The sequence below is a fragment of the Lynx canadensis genome, chromosome B2 (genome assembly GCF_007474595.2).
Source record: "Lynx canadensis isolate LIC74 chromosome B2, mLynCan4.pri.v2, whole genome shotgun sequence".
Lineage (NCBI taxonomy): Eukaryota > Metazoa > Chordata > Mammalia > Carnivora > Felidae > Lynx > Lynx canadensis.
The window spans coordinates 97,800,732-97,816,579 of record NC_044307.1 but is presented as its reverse complement, the minus strand read 5'-3'; the positions used below and the strand labels follow the sequence as shown (position 1 = coordinate 97,816,579).

Below are 15,848 nucleotides of genomic sequence, written 5' to 3'. Positions count from 1 at the left end.
AATAAAGAAAAAATGCCATTCCAATAGCATCAAAAACCAAAATACACTTAGTAATAAATTTAACAAAATGTGTGCATGATATCTACACCAAAAACTACAAAACATTTCTGAAAGAAACCAAAGTCATAAGTAGACAGAGAAATATACTATGCGTATGGACTGTAAGACTCAAATTTCAATTCTCCCCAAATTGGCTGTCAGCGGGTTTTTGGCACTTACATGGAAACTCAAATGAAAATTATGAAGTAATCATGAAAAAGGGAAAGCAAGAGGACTCACATTACCTAATTTTACTATAAAGTTATAGTAACCATAAGAGTTGGTATTGACATAAAGATAGACACATATGTCAATGAAATAGAATAAATAGTCCAGAAGTAAACTAAAATTCACATGTTTGATTTTGAAAAAGGCACGAAAGCAATTCAATGGAGAGAGAAAAGTCTTTTCAACAAATTGTGTTGGGGGACTGAATATCTGTATGTGGGAAGAAGGAATCCTGACCCGTATCTCACACCAAACACAGTAATTAATTTGAAATAAATCATAGACTTTAAACTATAAGCAGGGGTGAGAAAAAAAATCTTGGAGAGGACACAAAAACCGAAAATCATAAAACAAAAATTTGCTGTATTGGACTTCATAAAAAACAAAAAAACAGGAACACCCTTCTGCTTGTTAGAAGACACTATTTAGACAATGAATAGGCAAGCCACACAGTGTTTTGCAGTATATATATTTGACAAAGGAATTGTATCCAAAACACATTAAGAACTTCTACAGTTCAATACTAAAAAAAAGGCAAACATAATAAATATTAATAATATTCAGGGAAAGGACTTGAACAGGCACTTTAAACAGAAGATACATGAATGGCCAATATACACATAAAGAGGCGTTCAATGTCTTTACTCATCTAGGAAATGCAAATTAAATTCTACCAGGTTGGAATGGCGAAAATGAACGACCGCGCCAGCATCCCTGGGAAATTGCTCAGCATTTCCATATAAAGTTATCCATATAAAGTTAAACCGAAACCTAGCGTGTGACCCAACAATCCCACTTCCAGGGGTTTACTCCAGAAAATGAAAACATATGTCTGCAAAAGACTTGTACATGAATGTTCTTAGCAGATTGATTCAAAATTGCTGAAAATTGGAAACACTCCAAAAGGCTATCAACAGGTAAATGGATTAACAGACTGTGGTACAGTCATCTGGTGGGATACTACTTAGCTGTAAAAATAAACCTACGGTACATGTAAAAATAGGTTTATGAACTAATAAAGCCAGCTGCAAAAGAGCACAAATTGTATGATTCCAGTTTGCTAAGTTCAAGAACAGAGAAAACTAATGTATGGTGATAGCAATCAGAACAGTGGTTGCCTTTGAAGGAGGGGTGTTGACTGGAAGGAGGCGTAAAGGAACTTTCTAGGGTGATGAAAATAATCTCTATTGTGATTAGGGTGTGGGTTACATTAGCATATATACATTTGTCAAAACTCATTTAGCTGTACCCGTAAGACCTGTGCATTTCACTGTGTATAAATTATACTTCAATTAAAACAAATGTTTTTAATTTGGAAAATATAAATTTAAATGGAAAGCTTCATTTGCACAAATTAGCCTGGGAATAAAAAGAATATAGTAATATTACAAGAAGGGCTATCAGATTTTCATCTTCCCAGAGGATGTAGGACAAAAAATGCCTTTCAATGATAGCAAAGACTTCTACAGAAAATCATATCTGAGTTAACACACCACCAGAGCTGATAAGATAAAAGGCAGTATTTCCCCTAATTGAAATGTTGCTGTATACCTCTTGTACTGGATGAATAGTGTCCATCTGGAACCCCAGAATGTGTCTTTATTTGGAAATACGATCTTTGTAGATGTAACTAGTTAACATGAGGTCATGATGGATTAGTGTGGGCCCTAAGTCCAATGACTACTGTCATTATAAGGAGGCCATGTGGAGATACAAAGACACTAAAGAGGGATAAAGGCCACGTGACAATGGAGGAGGAGTTTGGGGTGATGTTGGACTACTAGCCAGGAATGGCAAGGATTTCTGTCAACCACCAGAACCTAGAAAGATGCATGAAACAGATTCTCAGATTCTCCTTCATGGCCCCAAGAAGGAATCAACCTTGCTTGAAACTTTGATCTCAGACTTCTAGACTCTTTGCTTGTGAGAGAATAAATTTTTGTTGTTTTTTTTTTTTAATTTTTTTTTTCAACGTTTATTTATTTTTGGGACAGAGAGACAGAGCATGAACGGGGGAGGGGCAGAGAGAGAGGGAGACACAGAATCGGAAACAGGCTCCAGGCTCTGAGCCATCAGCCCAGAGCCTGACGCGGGGCTCGAACTCACGGACCGCGAGATCGTGACCTGGCTGAAGTCGGACGCCTAACCGACTGCGCCACCCAGGCGCCCCAAATTTTTGTTGTTTTAATCCACCACATTTGTGGCGATTTGTTACAGTAGCACGAGGAAGCTAATACACTACTCAGTAAGTTATCAAAGAATAAAGTGTTAAGTATTCAACAATCTGATGTACTCAAGTAGATTTTAATCAATAAACCAAACAAAGTACGCTCTGAAAAATGTGTGCCTTTTTTTTTTCTTTTTTTGGTATATATTCAGATAATAAACAACTGAGATAAGTGTACATGCTCTTTGGCTACTTGTAGAGTTGTTTTCTTTTTTTTTTTTAATTTTTAAAAAATATTTATCTGAGAGAGAGAGAGAGAGAGAGAGAGAGACAGAGCACGCACACAGCAGGGGAGGGGCAGAGAGAGAGAGGGAGACAGAATCGGAAACAGGCTCCAGGCTCTGAGCTGTCAGCACATGGCCCAATGTGGGGCTCAAACTCATGAACCGTGAGATCATGACCTGAGCCAAAGTCAGACACCTAACAGACTGAGCCACCCAGGGGCCCCTGTATTGTTGTTTTCTAATGGAACAATAAATCCTGAAGACATTTCCCTATGAGCACACAGAGAGAAGCCTGAATGTGCCCCTTTGGCCTGCTCTGGGACCAGGGAATTAGTCTTTCTGAAGACTGCACTGTATTGTAGGATGTGGATTTACCATGATTTACTTTGCCATCCAGCTCAATTAGATGAAGGCTTATTAAATGCCTCATCCTGAGCGCTTCAATTTAAATCTGTTCAATTCAATCCAATCCCACGCAAACCTACTCAATAAGCATCTACTGAGCACCCTCTTTGTGCAACCACTCACATTTTGGTTTGATCTTGATTGACTACCTCTACTCTTCAGGTCCCGTAGCAAAAATATTTCTTGAAAATCTACTATGAAATATAGCACAACAAGAGACTGATAAGAAGACCATAGTAAAAAGGGATTGATGTTTGAGATGGATAAAATATTCCTCTTTTCCTACGCCGACCTTCTTATTTTAATAGGCTCTAATGTCGTTACTTCATTGGGCTTCTTAGGATTTGGAATTTGTCCCAGATAGAGAGGTGCAATGCAACCTATAAATAAGTGCCAGAGGAGCCGAAAGCAGAAAGAACGGGATTCTGTCTGATTCCCAAGGAGAAAAGCACAATCCTAGGAGCAGCCAGGAGCAATCCAAGTGTTTTCTCTTGTAGTTATTCAGCTTGGGTTGTGCTTGTTTGCCCAGTAGGCTTCCCACTTACTTGTTCTGTTTCATGTGCATGCAGGCGCTTCCTGGTCTGCAGAATAATAGTCACTGGCTGTAACATAGTGTCTCATTCAGTTCTTGCAGCTGATGATCGGAAGCCCGGTGAACTGTTGCTTTCCTGCTTTTGAGTTAGACTGGGTCTTACATAATGAGAGTTCTGAGTTATCATCCTTTTGATAAACAATTTAACTTCTTGGCTCAGGGTGAGAATGCAGTACCCAGGAGATGGGGATCTCCGGCACCCGTGGTTGAGGCTGCATACTGTATCCTGCTTCTGCCTTGCAATGCCACACGGGATAATCTGTCTCTCCTCCAGGCTAAACGTCCTTAGTTACTTCTGCTCCACAAAGGGAAGTCTCCATATGCCCCAATCTGTCCCCTTTTGGATGCAATATTTCTTTTAATTCTCGTCCCAGAAACAGGTGTAAAACTCCGGGTGTTCTGCAGACAACAGGGGTATTGTTTCCCTTGATCTGGACACTATGCAATTTATATTGCTATGAGGTTTTTGATTAAATGGGCCACCCCATAGCCTAAATAAGACTTGTTATTAACTAAAATTCCTAGATCTTTTCCCCACAGGAAACCTTTCCTGTCAAGTCTCTCCTGGTATATCTGTGAGCAATATAGTAGCTATTTTATCCTTTTAAGCTTTCATTTGCTTGAGTTGGTCCATCTGAGTAAAACATTTTGAACCTTAATTCTGTAACCTGTGGCATCAGTGTCCCTCCTAGACGTGTGTCATCTGCTTATTTGATAGGTCTGTCTTCTAAATCTTCATCCATGTCACCAGGGAGAATATAACTGGAGGCTGTGGTGTACCATTAGAGACAACCAGCAGGTTGGTGCTATCATTAATCATGCAACTTGGGGCCTGGGTGGTATATCTTTAGTTATGATTGTACCCAAAAGCATTATCCTGTTAACTAACTGATTCATGAGATATTCTTGGGAAATTTTGTCAAATACCTGTGGCAACCGACACAGGCCACGGTTATAGCATTCCTCTGATTTCCAACCTAATTTCTACCCCCTTTCACAAGTACATCTAGCTAGGTGAAGCCTTAAACTTCAAGGGGATTTGCTCTTAGAAAGCCAACGGTCCAATATTAGTGATTACCGCTTTCTTTTATAAGAGCTTACTAATTTCCACATCCAGAATCCAACCTGTTTTGAAATGTGGGATGCACTACGCCCCTCCGCTCTTTCAGTCCTGCTCTCCCATCTATGGTTCTTGAAAATTTCCAACCACAGACCCTCTTTGTAAACTCCTGCAGCAGCCAAGGGGATGTTTTGTCTGAGCCGGAAGAGATTTGAGCTCATTGGAGTGATCAGCAGTTTATCAATATCCTTGCCTCCCCTCTCTGTGCTGTGTTCCACTGCTTCCAGTTTGAGATCCTTTGCTTTTCTGTCCTAAACCGATAGAAACAAAGTTTCTGGCATGTCACTGCCACTTGAGTACTCCCCAGTCTATTTTGAGCAGTAGGCTAATTCTGTCCTTGTTCTGCCTGCTCTGAAAAATAAAAATTAACCCAACAAACGACACATCCCTGTATTCTTTAGTGCTTTTTGTGACTGTCAGCCCCTTCTGTGTTTTGACTTCTGCTGAGACTTTTCTTCCTGCCTTCTTTCTGCCAGTATGAAAGGCTTGTCCTAGATTAGGCATGCTGCCGGCTGCAAGCGTTTTTCTGTTTGCATCGTGTCCTGATGCCCCTTTGTATCTCCAGGGCCTGACACAAATGCGTTGCATCTTGTAAGCGTTCAATAAATATTCATATAGATGCGGATTTTTCAAAAGGTAAACTTTGAACGCTAATTAAGAATTGATTTAACTGTTGTTATATGGCCTCAGGAGACCTTTGAGAAGGGGAGAGGATTTGGAAAGTTATCCAGGAAGCCCCTGTTTGCTGACTGCTAAGCCACTGGAGAGGAGCAAGACAAAAGAGTGGTTCTCTTCTTCCTTTTTTGACCTTTCCTTTAGCAACCAAGAAGTGGAAGACCACAATTGCATTGTTATAATGCACTCTTCCCTCCCTTTCCTTTTATGAGTCAATCAAATCATATTTGCTGAGGATTCACTGTGTGCAAGGCCACAAGAGGTCCCAGAAGCTTTCGCCCAGCCCAGATATGGTGGTAATAACCTCACTGACTTGTCTCGGGCTGTGTGCAAGGCTTCGAGTCTGCGGGAGTCAGCTTTTAAAAGGCAGTATCTCCGGGCCAGAAAGAAAAGCCTTGGGAGAGGACACTCCTTGGGGTTCAGCATCCTGTTAATAACCAGGTGCCTGCGGAGACAGGCTGGACTGCGCATTAGCTGTGTGACCTCTGACAAGACACGGAGCTTTTCTGAGTCATCACCAGCGTAGATTTGACAGACTCTTCGTCTGTATAATGGGGGTACCTAGCGACACTCGCCTTAAAAACTTGCAGTGCGAATTCAACAAAGTAACATATGCATGCATATCTGCTTTATTAGTTCATTTATTCATTCATCTGCTATCGGTTGCTTTGTTGGTCCTTCAGCAGGGCCCTGTGCCCAACCGTGACTACCAGAGACTGCACTGGAGGGAGCCAAGGGGATGCAAGTGTGAGGGAAAACAGCTGACGAGGGGCTGTGTCCCAAGGCTGGGGTGCTCTGTGGGGAGAAGGGCTTGCTCAGGGAAGACCTGAGAGATAAACTTGGCTGTTTTGCCACGGGCTGGCAGGCCTGGCCCACAGCGATCTGTCTTTGTGGTCACTGCCTACCACCTTGTCTGGACGGTGTGGGGTGACCGCTTCACCTGCTTGAGTGACCTGCGAGTGTCACCGGGCTCAGAGCCATCCTGGGAGACTGAGACTGAGAAGCTGTGTGCTAACAGCACAGGCGTGGAGGATTCAGCCGTACCACATGCCAGTGGGACCCCCCCCCCCCAGAAGGGTTCACAGGTGTGTGCACAGGCCTGCATCTGTGGGGGGGGGGACAGTTTGTAAATGAGGAAGGGCTGGAAGTCAAGGACACCTGGCGACCTGTATGCTCTGCTTTCCTTCCCTCCTCCTGAGAGTGTCTGGGAACGGGATCTTCCTGGGCTCATCTCCATGTCCCCTGTGGTCTCTGCACAGAGCCTGGCACACAGTAGGTGCCCAGAAAATATTTGTCAGATGATGCAAGGGATGAGACAGGTGGGAAGAGTCCATTTCTGGCCAGTGTTTCCCTTCTGAGGACCCAAGAAGTTGCTTTTTGACCCTGGTCTTGTAGTTCCAGGAAGCCCATGGGGCCACCTGTCTGTATAAGTGTAGCCTTTGGGGGACGCTGGTCAGAGAAGCAGTGACCTGCTTACCATGCCCGGGATGGGATGATGCTGTGACCACACTTAACAGGACAATTGAGAAGCCTTTGTGATCCTGGGTGGTCAGAAACAAATTAGGAGACTGCATTTTGTTTTCCTCCCTTTAAGTTAGAGAAAAACCGTCTGGGGAAAGTTCCCTTGTTCCAGCCCTCCCTTCTCTTCACAGACGTGCTGATAGTTCGCACTCCTAATGTTTGAAGACCCTGAGGTTTTTCTTTGTGAAATAAGCGGGGAGAGTGAATCAGCCTGTGACGACTACATGTGCAGGTGGTGTGGTGATCCACCCCACCTCTCCACCTCATGGCTTTCTAGAGAGCTGTAGAACCTCCCGATGCCTGAGTGTCAGCAGCGGCCTCGCACCAGGAAGCGGGTATAATCTAGATGGGAGACAGCGCTCTACGATGCCCTGCGGGAAGAGGTGAGGAGTGTGGTGTTCTCCAGACACATTTGGGTGTCCTTTTTCAGCGCGCTAGATAAAAACGAACGCTTTCGTTGTGTGCCGTCTTCGGGGACCCCGCAAACAGGTTGGTCAGGAAATAGAGTTCTTATTGGCAACCAACCTCTTCTTTGCAGAGGGAACCGAAGAAAAGAATTACTTGTCTGGCAACAGCAGTAATTTATGTCGCACAGGGCTTTGCAGATTATGAGGGGTTCTCATGGTCGTTTTCTCGTCGGATCTTCCTGGCAGCCTGGCGGTGTGACCAGGACACTGATGCCCAAGAGTCACGCTGCCACTCTGCTTCCTTCCTTCTGTGATTCGAAGCTGGCTCTCCTGATCCCTACTTGCCCCGGATCACCTGCTCGCCTCCCTGACCCCTCAACCACAGAAACGTGCTCCTGTCCATCGAGGAAGCCAAGCTCTAATTTACCAAACACTGAGGAATAAAATCAGTTTCAGGTTATCTGCATTTGCTGTCTTTCATCTCTAAAAGGCATCTCTCTCTCTTTGACTTGCACAAGAGGTGGGGGTGTTGGTTCCTGGGTTGTTTCCATATTTGTTTTCTGCTGAGGACGTATCTTACATACATGGGTCCAAAGTGTGCAACTTTCTTAGACAGTGAGTTCTTTGAAGGCAAACGTCAAGTTGCTACATTCATTACATAGCACTAACAATGTGTCTTAGACACTTAATGTTTTGTGGAGAGCATCATAAGGAAGATATTATAGTTACCCATTGCTACCCTTCAGTGTGAACAACTTTGTGTCGGGAAATATGCGGGGAAAATGTTTGCCACTGAAAGGTTACTGCCTCAAGAAGCCTTGGGGAATTCACAAATCCCCAAGACTGGTGAATGGATTCCCACCACGAGGCATTGACTTGGAGAGTTGTGATTTGTGCTATTTGAATCTTATTGTTTTATTGTTAAAGCTTTAAGAATGTTTCTTAGCAAACGATTTGAAAGGAACCTAGGCCTACAGTTGGTTTATATTACAGAAAATAATTTTGAAAAGACAGTTTGCCTTGTAGATAAAGACCGAACTAGAAACAACCAGAACGCCAAACCACGAGTGCTTTCTCAAAACTCAATGTGAAGTGCAAAGAGAGAACAAAACAGGAAGTAGTGGTTTGCGAAATAAGAAAGAAAGACTTGTAGCTGCCCTAAAAAGTGCCTTTCCTTACACTGTTGGGTGTGAGTTCTGCCACTGACAGGAAGCCGCTGGCTCCAGCTCCTAGCAGAGACAAGTGTCTTCCAGCCAGTGCTGTCCTATTGCTGCCCACAGCTACTCTTTAACAAGCCTTGACAAACATGCGGGTTGGTCTAGGGGCGCCTGGGTGACTCAGTCGGTTGAGCCTCCGACTCTCGATTTGGGCTCAGGTCATGATCTCACGGTTTGTGAGATCGAGCCCCACATCAGGTTCTGCGCTCTCTGCACAGAGCCCGCTTGGGAGTCCCTCTCTCCCTCTCTCCGTCTGCCTCTTGCCACCCTCTGAAAACAAATAAATAAACATTTAAAAAGCTGGGGTCGGTCTGTACGTCGTAGGTGCTGATTAAACACATGTGCTCTTCTCTCCCTCCAGTCATCGCGGGCTCAGCAGGTGGCTGGGTTGTCTTAGCCACCTAGCCGTTCGTGTAGTATCGGTGCCATTTCTTTATGTCCTGGAGGACATGGCGATGTGGCTTGGAGGGTCGGGTTTCCCTCCTGTCTCCCTAACCAGCCCCATTGCCGGCTCCTTACCCGCTCTCCGGGGCTGACCCTGGCAGGCAGTGGTAGGGATTTGTGCAAGGAGCCCTGGGGTGGAATCTGAGTTCTGCTCACGGATGGGCGATCTCACGCGAGCTCCTTGGGCTTCAGAGCCTCATCCGTAAACCAAGGGCAATAGTGCTTATGTCACAGAGTTTTGGGGGAAGACAATAGAGGTGAAATAGATGAAGGCCCATCTTGGCAGCATGTGGCGCACTATGTCTTGCTGGCGTGGCCTCATTAGAAAGCGGTTATCACCCACGGGCCGAGCCTGGTGGAGCCAAGCGCCTTGGGCTGGATCCTGCTGCCTCAGTGCTGGGGAGTGAGAGGAGTCAGGGAAGAGGGCTGGGGTTGCCACTCATTCATTCATTCATTCGATAAACATTTGTCAAATCCCTAAGATGTGCCGGACACGGAAATAGCCAGAATACATTGATCAAGACATAGCATTTTCTTCAAGTAGCTCAAGTATATTGGGAGAGATGGACAAGGACACAAATAAGTGGAATGTCATGTTGGGGGTGCTGCGGTCGAAATTGTTCAGTCACAGCCACAGAGGGGGAGACAGAATAGAAACTTTCTGTCCAGGCAGAGGGGTAGGGGTGGACCCTTTGGGGAGCCACCTCCTTGAGAGGCACACTAGTCTTTGAAGGTGATTCCTTTTCATTTAGCCAAGGGGAACGGCTTCTCATTCCAGGCAGAAGCTGATGCTTTTTGAAGAGAGGCTAGAGATAGAGCTCTCTTGAAAAGCTGAGCAAAGGTCAGCCAACACCCCTTCCCTGACGCCAGCCTTAGAGAAAAACCGTGACTGGAGACCCCAAAGTAGAGGTGGCTGAGGAGAACCTTTGTGATTGACTTACCATGAGTTCTCTTCTACCTTTCACTCAGATTGGAAGCAGGCCACTTTTATTATTCCGCTCAAGCCCCTGAAAGCCTCCTGGAATGAGCCAGGTGATGGGGATAAACTGCAGGGACCGCACACAGGGGAGCCCTTCGGCTTGCATGTCCCCTAAGGTCAGTAGCAAAGGGGGAGGGTGCACAGATCCCTCAGGGAGTGCCCGCTGCAAAGACCTGGCGAGGGGGGTGGAGAGGAGCTGGCAGGCCCCAAGCTCTGGCTTTCCCTTCATCATCCTGTGACCCCCAAGAACCTCAGCCCCACAGGACCTCTTCTCTCTGAACGTTCTGGGCTCTTCGTCCTCATCCTGCGGATATGCGTTGCTTCAGAGCTGTGCTCCTGCCCGATATTGTACACATATCTCTTCTCCCCTAGTAAGTGGTGGACCTCTCAAAGCGGGAGGGGAATGTAGGGGACTGGCTCCATCATGGCACCTTGGAGACTTCGCACATCTCCACATAGGCCACTCAGGCAAGGCGTGACCGCACACGATCTAAGTCCTGGCAGAATCCTCGTGAATCCAGGCAGAATCCCTCTTGGAGCATGGAGCCGCTTCCTGCTCCCTAACTGCCCAGGAGGCTGTTGTAGGACAGTTTCTCATTGCCTCCTGGATGCCGATGAGCTGTGGGGCTTTTGCTTGGCTCTCCTTCAGAGTACAGCTACAGACTCTGAGCCCGCTCCTTGGCTATACCTTTCATACTGCAGTCATCTGGCCCCTTTTGTTTCTGTGTCATCCTGTGAGACAAGGGACACGGGGAAGCTGGCACTCCTCTTGCTTTTCTGTCTATGTAAGTAAGAAACTGAACTGGACAAGGGCTTGTTGCCTCTTTACTGATTGACTCTGCCAGTTTTACTCAACAGGGAGTTTAGAGATCTAAACTTACTGTGCAGACAAGGGGCAGAGGCCCAGAGGTTGAGTGACCTGTCCCCATCGCTCAGCCGATTAGGAGCTGAGCCAGGACTGGAGGCCGACCTTGTAAGTCCATAGTCGTTTCCACTAGCACCTAATTCTATGCCGTATGTACTATGAACTCCCACTGAAGTGGTTGTTGATCTGATCAATCACGTCTTTGCAGTTATTTGGTGTCCTGGTGTGCAGTGCAAGTAAATGCTCACAACCCTGGCACGTGATGAGTGTAGCACCCACGTGTCACATGTTGCTTGTGCTGGATAGCCCTTCCAGGGTTCAGAGCACCTGGCCCATCTAACCTCCTACGTGCTGGTGTGGCTGGCCCTGGCTGGTCGGTGCCCACAGATGGCAGAGCCACTCTCTGGAAGAGGTCGTAGATTTTCATTCATTTGTTTGTTTTTATATAAAATTTTTTTTTTTAAATCTTTATTTATTTTTGAGAGAGAGACAGAGTGTGAGCAGGGGAGGAGCAGAGAGAGAGGGAGACACAGAGTCGGAAGCAGGCTCCAGGCTCTGAGCTGTCAGCACAGAGCCTGACGCAGGGCTTGAACTCACGAACTGTGAGTTCTTGACCTGAGCTGAAGTTGGACGCTCACCCGACTGAGCCACCCAGGCGCCCCTGTTTTTATATTTTTGAATACACACAAAATACAGCAGGTGGAAAACAGCGTGCAGAGAAAAGTCCCTTTCCCTCTCCAGTCCCTAGATCCCAGCCCTCCCACACCTCCCACCTCCAAGAGACAACTGCTACCACCTTTAAGCATTTCCAGAGATATTTCAAGCATGTAGAAGTGTATATGCATGCATACGTGTGTATATATTTATGTGTCTTCCTCACCCACCATGTAATAACATGCCATACATGCTACTGTGTAAATGTAAACATTTATCCTGAAGGTCATTTGCTCTCATTTTACGTAGCCATGATTCTGCTGACCACAGTAATGGCAGAGAACATCCTATCGCTCCCCTCCCCCCCAGTTTCTTCTCACAACCCATGGGTTTGTATGTAGGCATGGCCCCACGTGTGGCCATAGGTAGACAGACTCCGTCCTTTGGGATAGCGGAAGAGATATGGAATTCCCAAAGGAGGCTTTCTTACAAAGCGCCCATTCTGTCTGGTCATTAATTGACCTGACTTACAGAGCAGGCAGATGCCATCCTTTTCCATGTATGACTGTTGGGGTCTAACTAGGAAATCTCTTTAGCACTTAAGACACTGGGTATTTAATCCAGGGAAATGGTCACACGGTGATGAAGAGCCAAAACAGGAGACTGGAAAATCAGCCCCAGTCCTGGTGGTTGCAACCATCCCTAGGCTGGATGGGGAGAGGGAGGAAGTGGTGTTGCGGAAGGCAGACCAGGTAACCTAGCCAGAGCTAAAGCCACTGGGGAGAAGTTCCTGGCAGAGACTTAGTGAAGCAAAGCCAGATTCCTTGGCTTCATCCATGCCAACCGCCAGCCTTCGAACTCAGACCGGCGCCTCGCATTGGGCAAATCCAGCCAGCAGCCAGCTGAGGATGACGGGCCAAGGGCCAACTCATGGAATCTCCAGAGCGCCGTCTTCTCTAGGGATGTCACCTGAAGTGGAGGAAGGCCTGTCTGTGTGGGGGACTTGATTAGAGAAAAGAGATGGGCACCTGCAACAAGGAGGTGGCATCTAGTCCCTCCCAGGCTTGGCACCTGCTTTCCCTTGCTCTCTGAGGCTCACCTGAGGAGCTGCTCCAGGCCCGCGGGCCCCAATTGTGGTGCTGGTGTTAAAAGCAGCTTCTCTCTTCTTCTTGTGCTGGCTGAGGGGACTGGCGGGTCCCAGAAAAGAGGTAGATTTAGGCTACAGCTGAGCAGCAATCCTGCCAATGAATTATTCATTGCTCTGGTCTGCCTGTCTCTCATGTTTCAAATGTTCTAAAGTTTCTCCAAATCTTACAGATTGGAATGGCGTTCTTCCCACTTCACTGTGCATATTCTCCACTCTCGCTTTAGGTACCTTTCCTCCCTCCCCTTATATATATGAACCTTGGCTCTCTATCACCCTGGCTGCTGCACCCTTACTGGGTGCAGTACAGGTTCCAGTGTGTGGGAGGGAGGGGCTTTTCTAAGTTCAGCCAAGGGTGGAGTAGATTTGACAGACTTTTCAAGTCTGCCCTCACAGCAGATGGCTGCTTGCAGGAGGCAGGAACCACCCCGCCCCTGCACCTGACCCAACAGCAGAGTTGGGAGCCCTACCTGTGGAGGAGACATCGCTGTCCTGAAGTCTCCCTCTATGTGCTAGGCACCTCTAGGAGCCTCTTTTCAGGGGGTTGAGGGAACAAGTCTGCACCTGACAACTACCCTCAAGACTTTTAACAGATTCATCACCTTTGAACATTCTGTTGAACCTGCTTTCTACCTGGTTGTTATGTGGGGCAACTGGACCTAACTGGTCCTTTTTGTTCCTGGATCAGTTCCTATTTTTCCAGGACAAGTTGTCTTATTTACAGTTTCTTTGTACCTTTCCTATTAAGACAGGTAGAGACAACGGCATATTGGTACATAATTAATGGAATAAAGTACCTAGACATACACTCTCCCATATTTAAAAAAATCAACAAAAATTAATTATATTTTATTCTATTCACTCTTCTATTGATTGCAGCCAAAGTTTGGTACACTTTATCTTAGGTTTCTAAGTATCGGAAAGAAATCCTAGCTTTTCACGAACGATTATTTCAATTTATTATATTACCATTGCTGTTGTAGTTGCTGTTATTGCTTCATACATTGTTACAACTTTCTTCTTTGTCCTCTAGCAACACCCCTGATATTCTTTTTTTTTTTAATTTTTTTTTTCAACGTTTATTTATTTTTGGGACAGAGAGAGACAGAGCATGAACGGGGGAGGGGCAGAGAGAGAGGGAGACACAGAATCAGAAACAGGCTCCAGGCTCCGAGCCATCAGCCCAGAGCCTGACGCGGGGCTCGAACTCACGGACCGCGAGATCGTGACCTGGCTGAAGTCGGACGCTTAACCGACTGCGCCACCCAGGCGCCCCCACCCCTGATATTCTTAAAATCATCCTTGTGCTGGTGGTAACAATAAGATGTCTCAAGCTATTCCTAACCTTTCTCTGTCCCCACGATATGGCACACGCTATCTTTAAGGAGTCTTGGTTTTATTTAAAGTGGAGAATAGTCGGGGCGCCTGGGTGGTGCAATCGGTTAAGCGTCCGACTTCTGCCAGGTCACGATCTCACGGTCCGTGAGTTCGAGCCCCGCGTCGGGCTCTGGGCTGATGGCTCAGAGCCTGGAGCCTGTTTCAGATTCTGTGTCTCCCTCTCTCTCTGCCCCTCCCCCGTTCATGCTCTGTCTCTCTCTGTCCCAAAAATAAATAAACGTTGAAAAAAAAAATTTAAAGTGGAGAATAGTATCAGGAAGCAAAATGTGAGTGCCGGGGGTGAGTACCCATGCATGTTGGCTCTGGCTTTTGTTGGCCCAATTTTTGCGTCAGAATTGGGGAAAATGTGTATTAAGTTCTCTTTAACGGTTTAACAGATTGTTTTACTGCCCCTCTTCTTATGGTATGAAGGTTTCATCGACCATCAACGTGTTCTATTATGTTGATATATTTCTATTCAAAATTTACAGAGATGAAAGCACACCTCTGACCCCAGCTGTGGGCTGTTAGCTTAGGTGAGATGGTAGACTCCACGGGGAATGGTACTGCCTCCAGTGCCAGGTGCACTCTGTGGGTGCAGGATTGCACCGGCTGCTGTGAAGAGCAGAGTGACATATGAAACATGGCCCCTGGCCTCGAGGAATGCACAGAAATCATTTATGTGCATGAAACAATGAGAAAACGACATGAGCCATCATTCCATTGGTGCCTACTGCAACCGGAGGTGCAGGCAATGGGGGGGCGAAGGCGTTGAGAGAAGGGAGGGTCAGTGAGTGGAGAGGGAAAGTCTGAAGCAGGAGAGTATGGGCCACCTTGGAGAATGGTTGCATTTTAGACAGATGCCAAGGCACATCCTTATCACTGGAAACCACCTCACATACAGGACCTAGGCAGCCTGGGAAGCCATGGATCTGAGGGTGTGTACGAGGCTGCTGGTCCAAGAATGACACTAGAGGTACCAGCTTATTGGTGAATTCAATATGGTGCCTCAGAATGAAAGAAAACAAGATTGTAGTTGTACTTTTGAAATGACAGAGAGAGCATCACACCAAGGATAGGAACGCATGCCATATGGTTAACAGAAAGAAATAATTTAGAGTCCGCTAGGAGTTTAGACATCTTTCTTTTCTTTTTTTCATTTTTCTGTTTCTTTCTTTTTTTAATTTTAATTTTAATTGTTTTTAATTTACATCCAAATTAGTTAGCATATAGTGCAACAATGATTTCAGGAGTAGATTCCTTAGTGCCCCTTACTCATTTAGCCCATCCCCCCTCCCACAACCCCTCCAGTAACCCTTAGTTTGTTCTCCATATTTATGAGTCTCTTCTGTTTTGTCCCCTTCCTTGGTTTTATATTATTTTTGTTTCCCTTCCCTTATGTTCATCTGTTTTGTCTCTTAAAGTCCTCATATGAGTGAAGTTATATGATTTTTGTCTTTCTCTGACTAATTTCACTTAGCATAAGACCCTCCAGTTCCACCCACATAGTTGCAAATGGCAAGATTTCATTCTTTTTGATTGCCACATAATACTTCGTCATATATATATATATATATATATATATATATATATATATATATACCACATCTTCTGTATCCATTCATCCATCGGTGGACATTTGGGCTCTTTCCATACTTTGGCTATTGTTGATAGTGTTGCTATAAACACAGGGTTGCATGTGTCCCTTCGGAACAGCACACGTGTATCCC

The 15,848-nt window shown here is 45.8% G+C and overlaps 1 protein-coding gene across 7 annotated transcripts in view; it reads left to right on the top strand.

Annotated features, from left to right (window-relative positions):
- SCML4 (Scm polycomb group protein like 4) overlaps nucleotides 1–15,848 on the top strand; it is a 125,834-nt gene that overhangs the window by 28,457 nt on the left and 81,529 nt on the right. For 5 of the 7 annotated variants that reach the window (XR_004343648.1, XR_004343649.1, XR_004343651.1 and 2 more), the window contains exon 1: nucleotides 2,895–7,414. The exons of the other annotated variants lie outside the window; for them this stretch is intronic. Coding sequence is in view for 2 of the 5 variants with exons in the window: in XM_032593231.1 (XP_032449122.1) it covers nucleotides 7,378–7,414 (37 nt within the window). In the remaining 3 variants the exon portion in view is untranslated. Of the gene's footprint in view, nucleotides 1–2,894; nucleotides 7,415–15,848 lie in introns of those variants that run through there. 7 annotated transcript variants of the gene reach the window in all.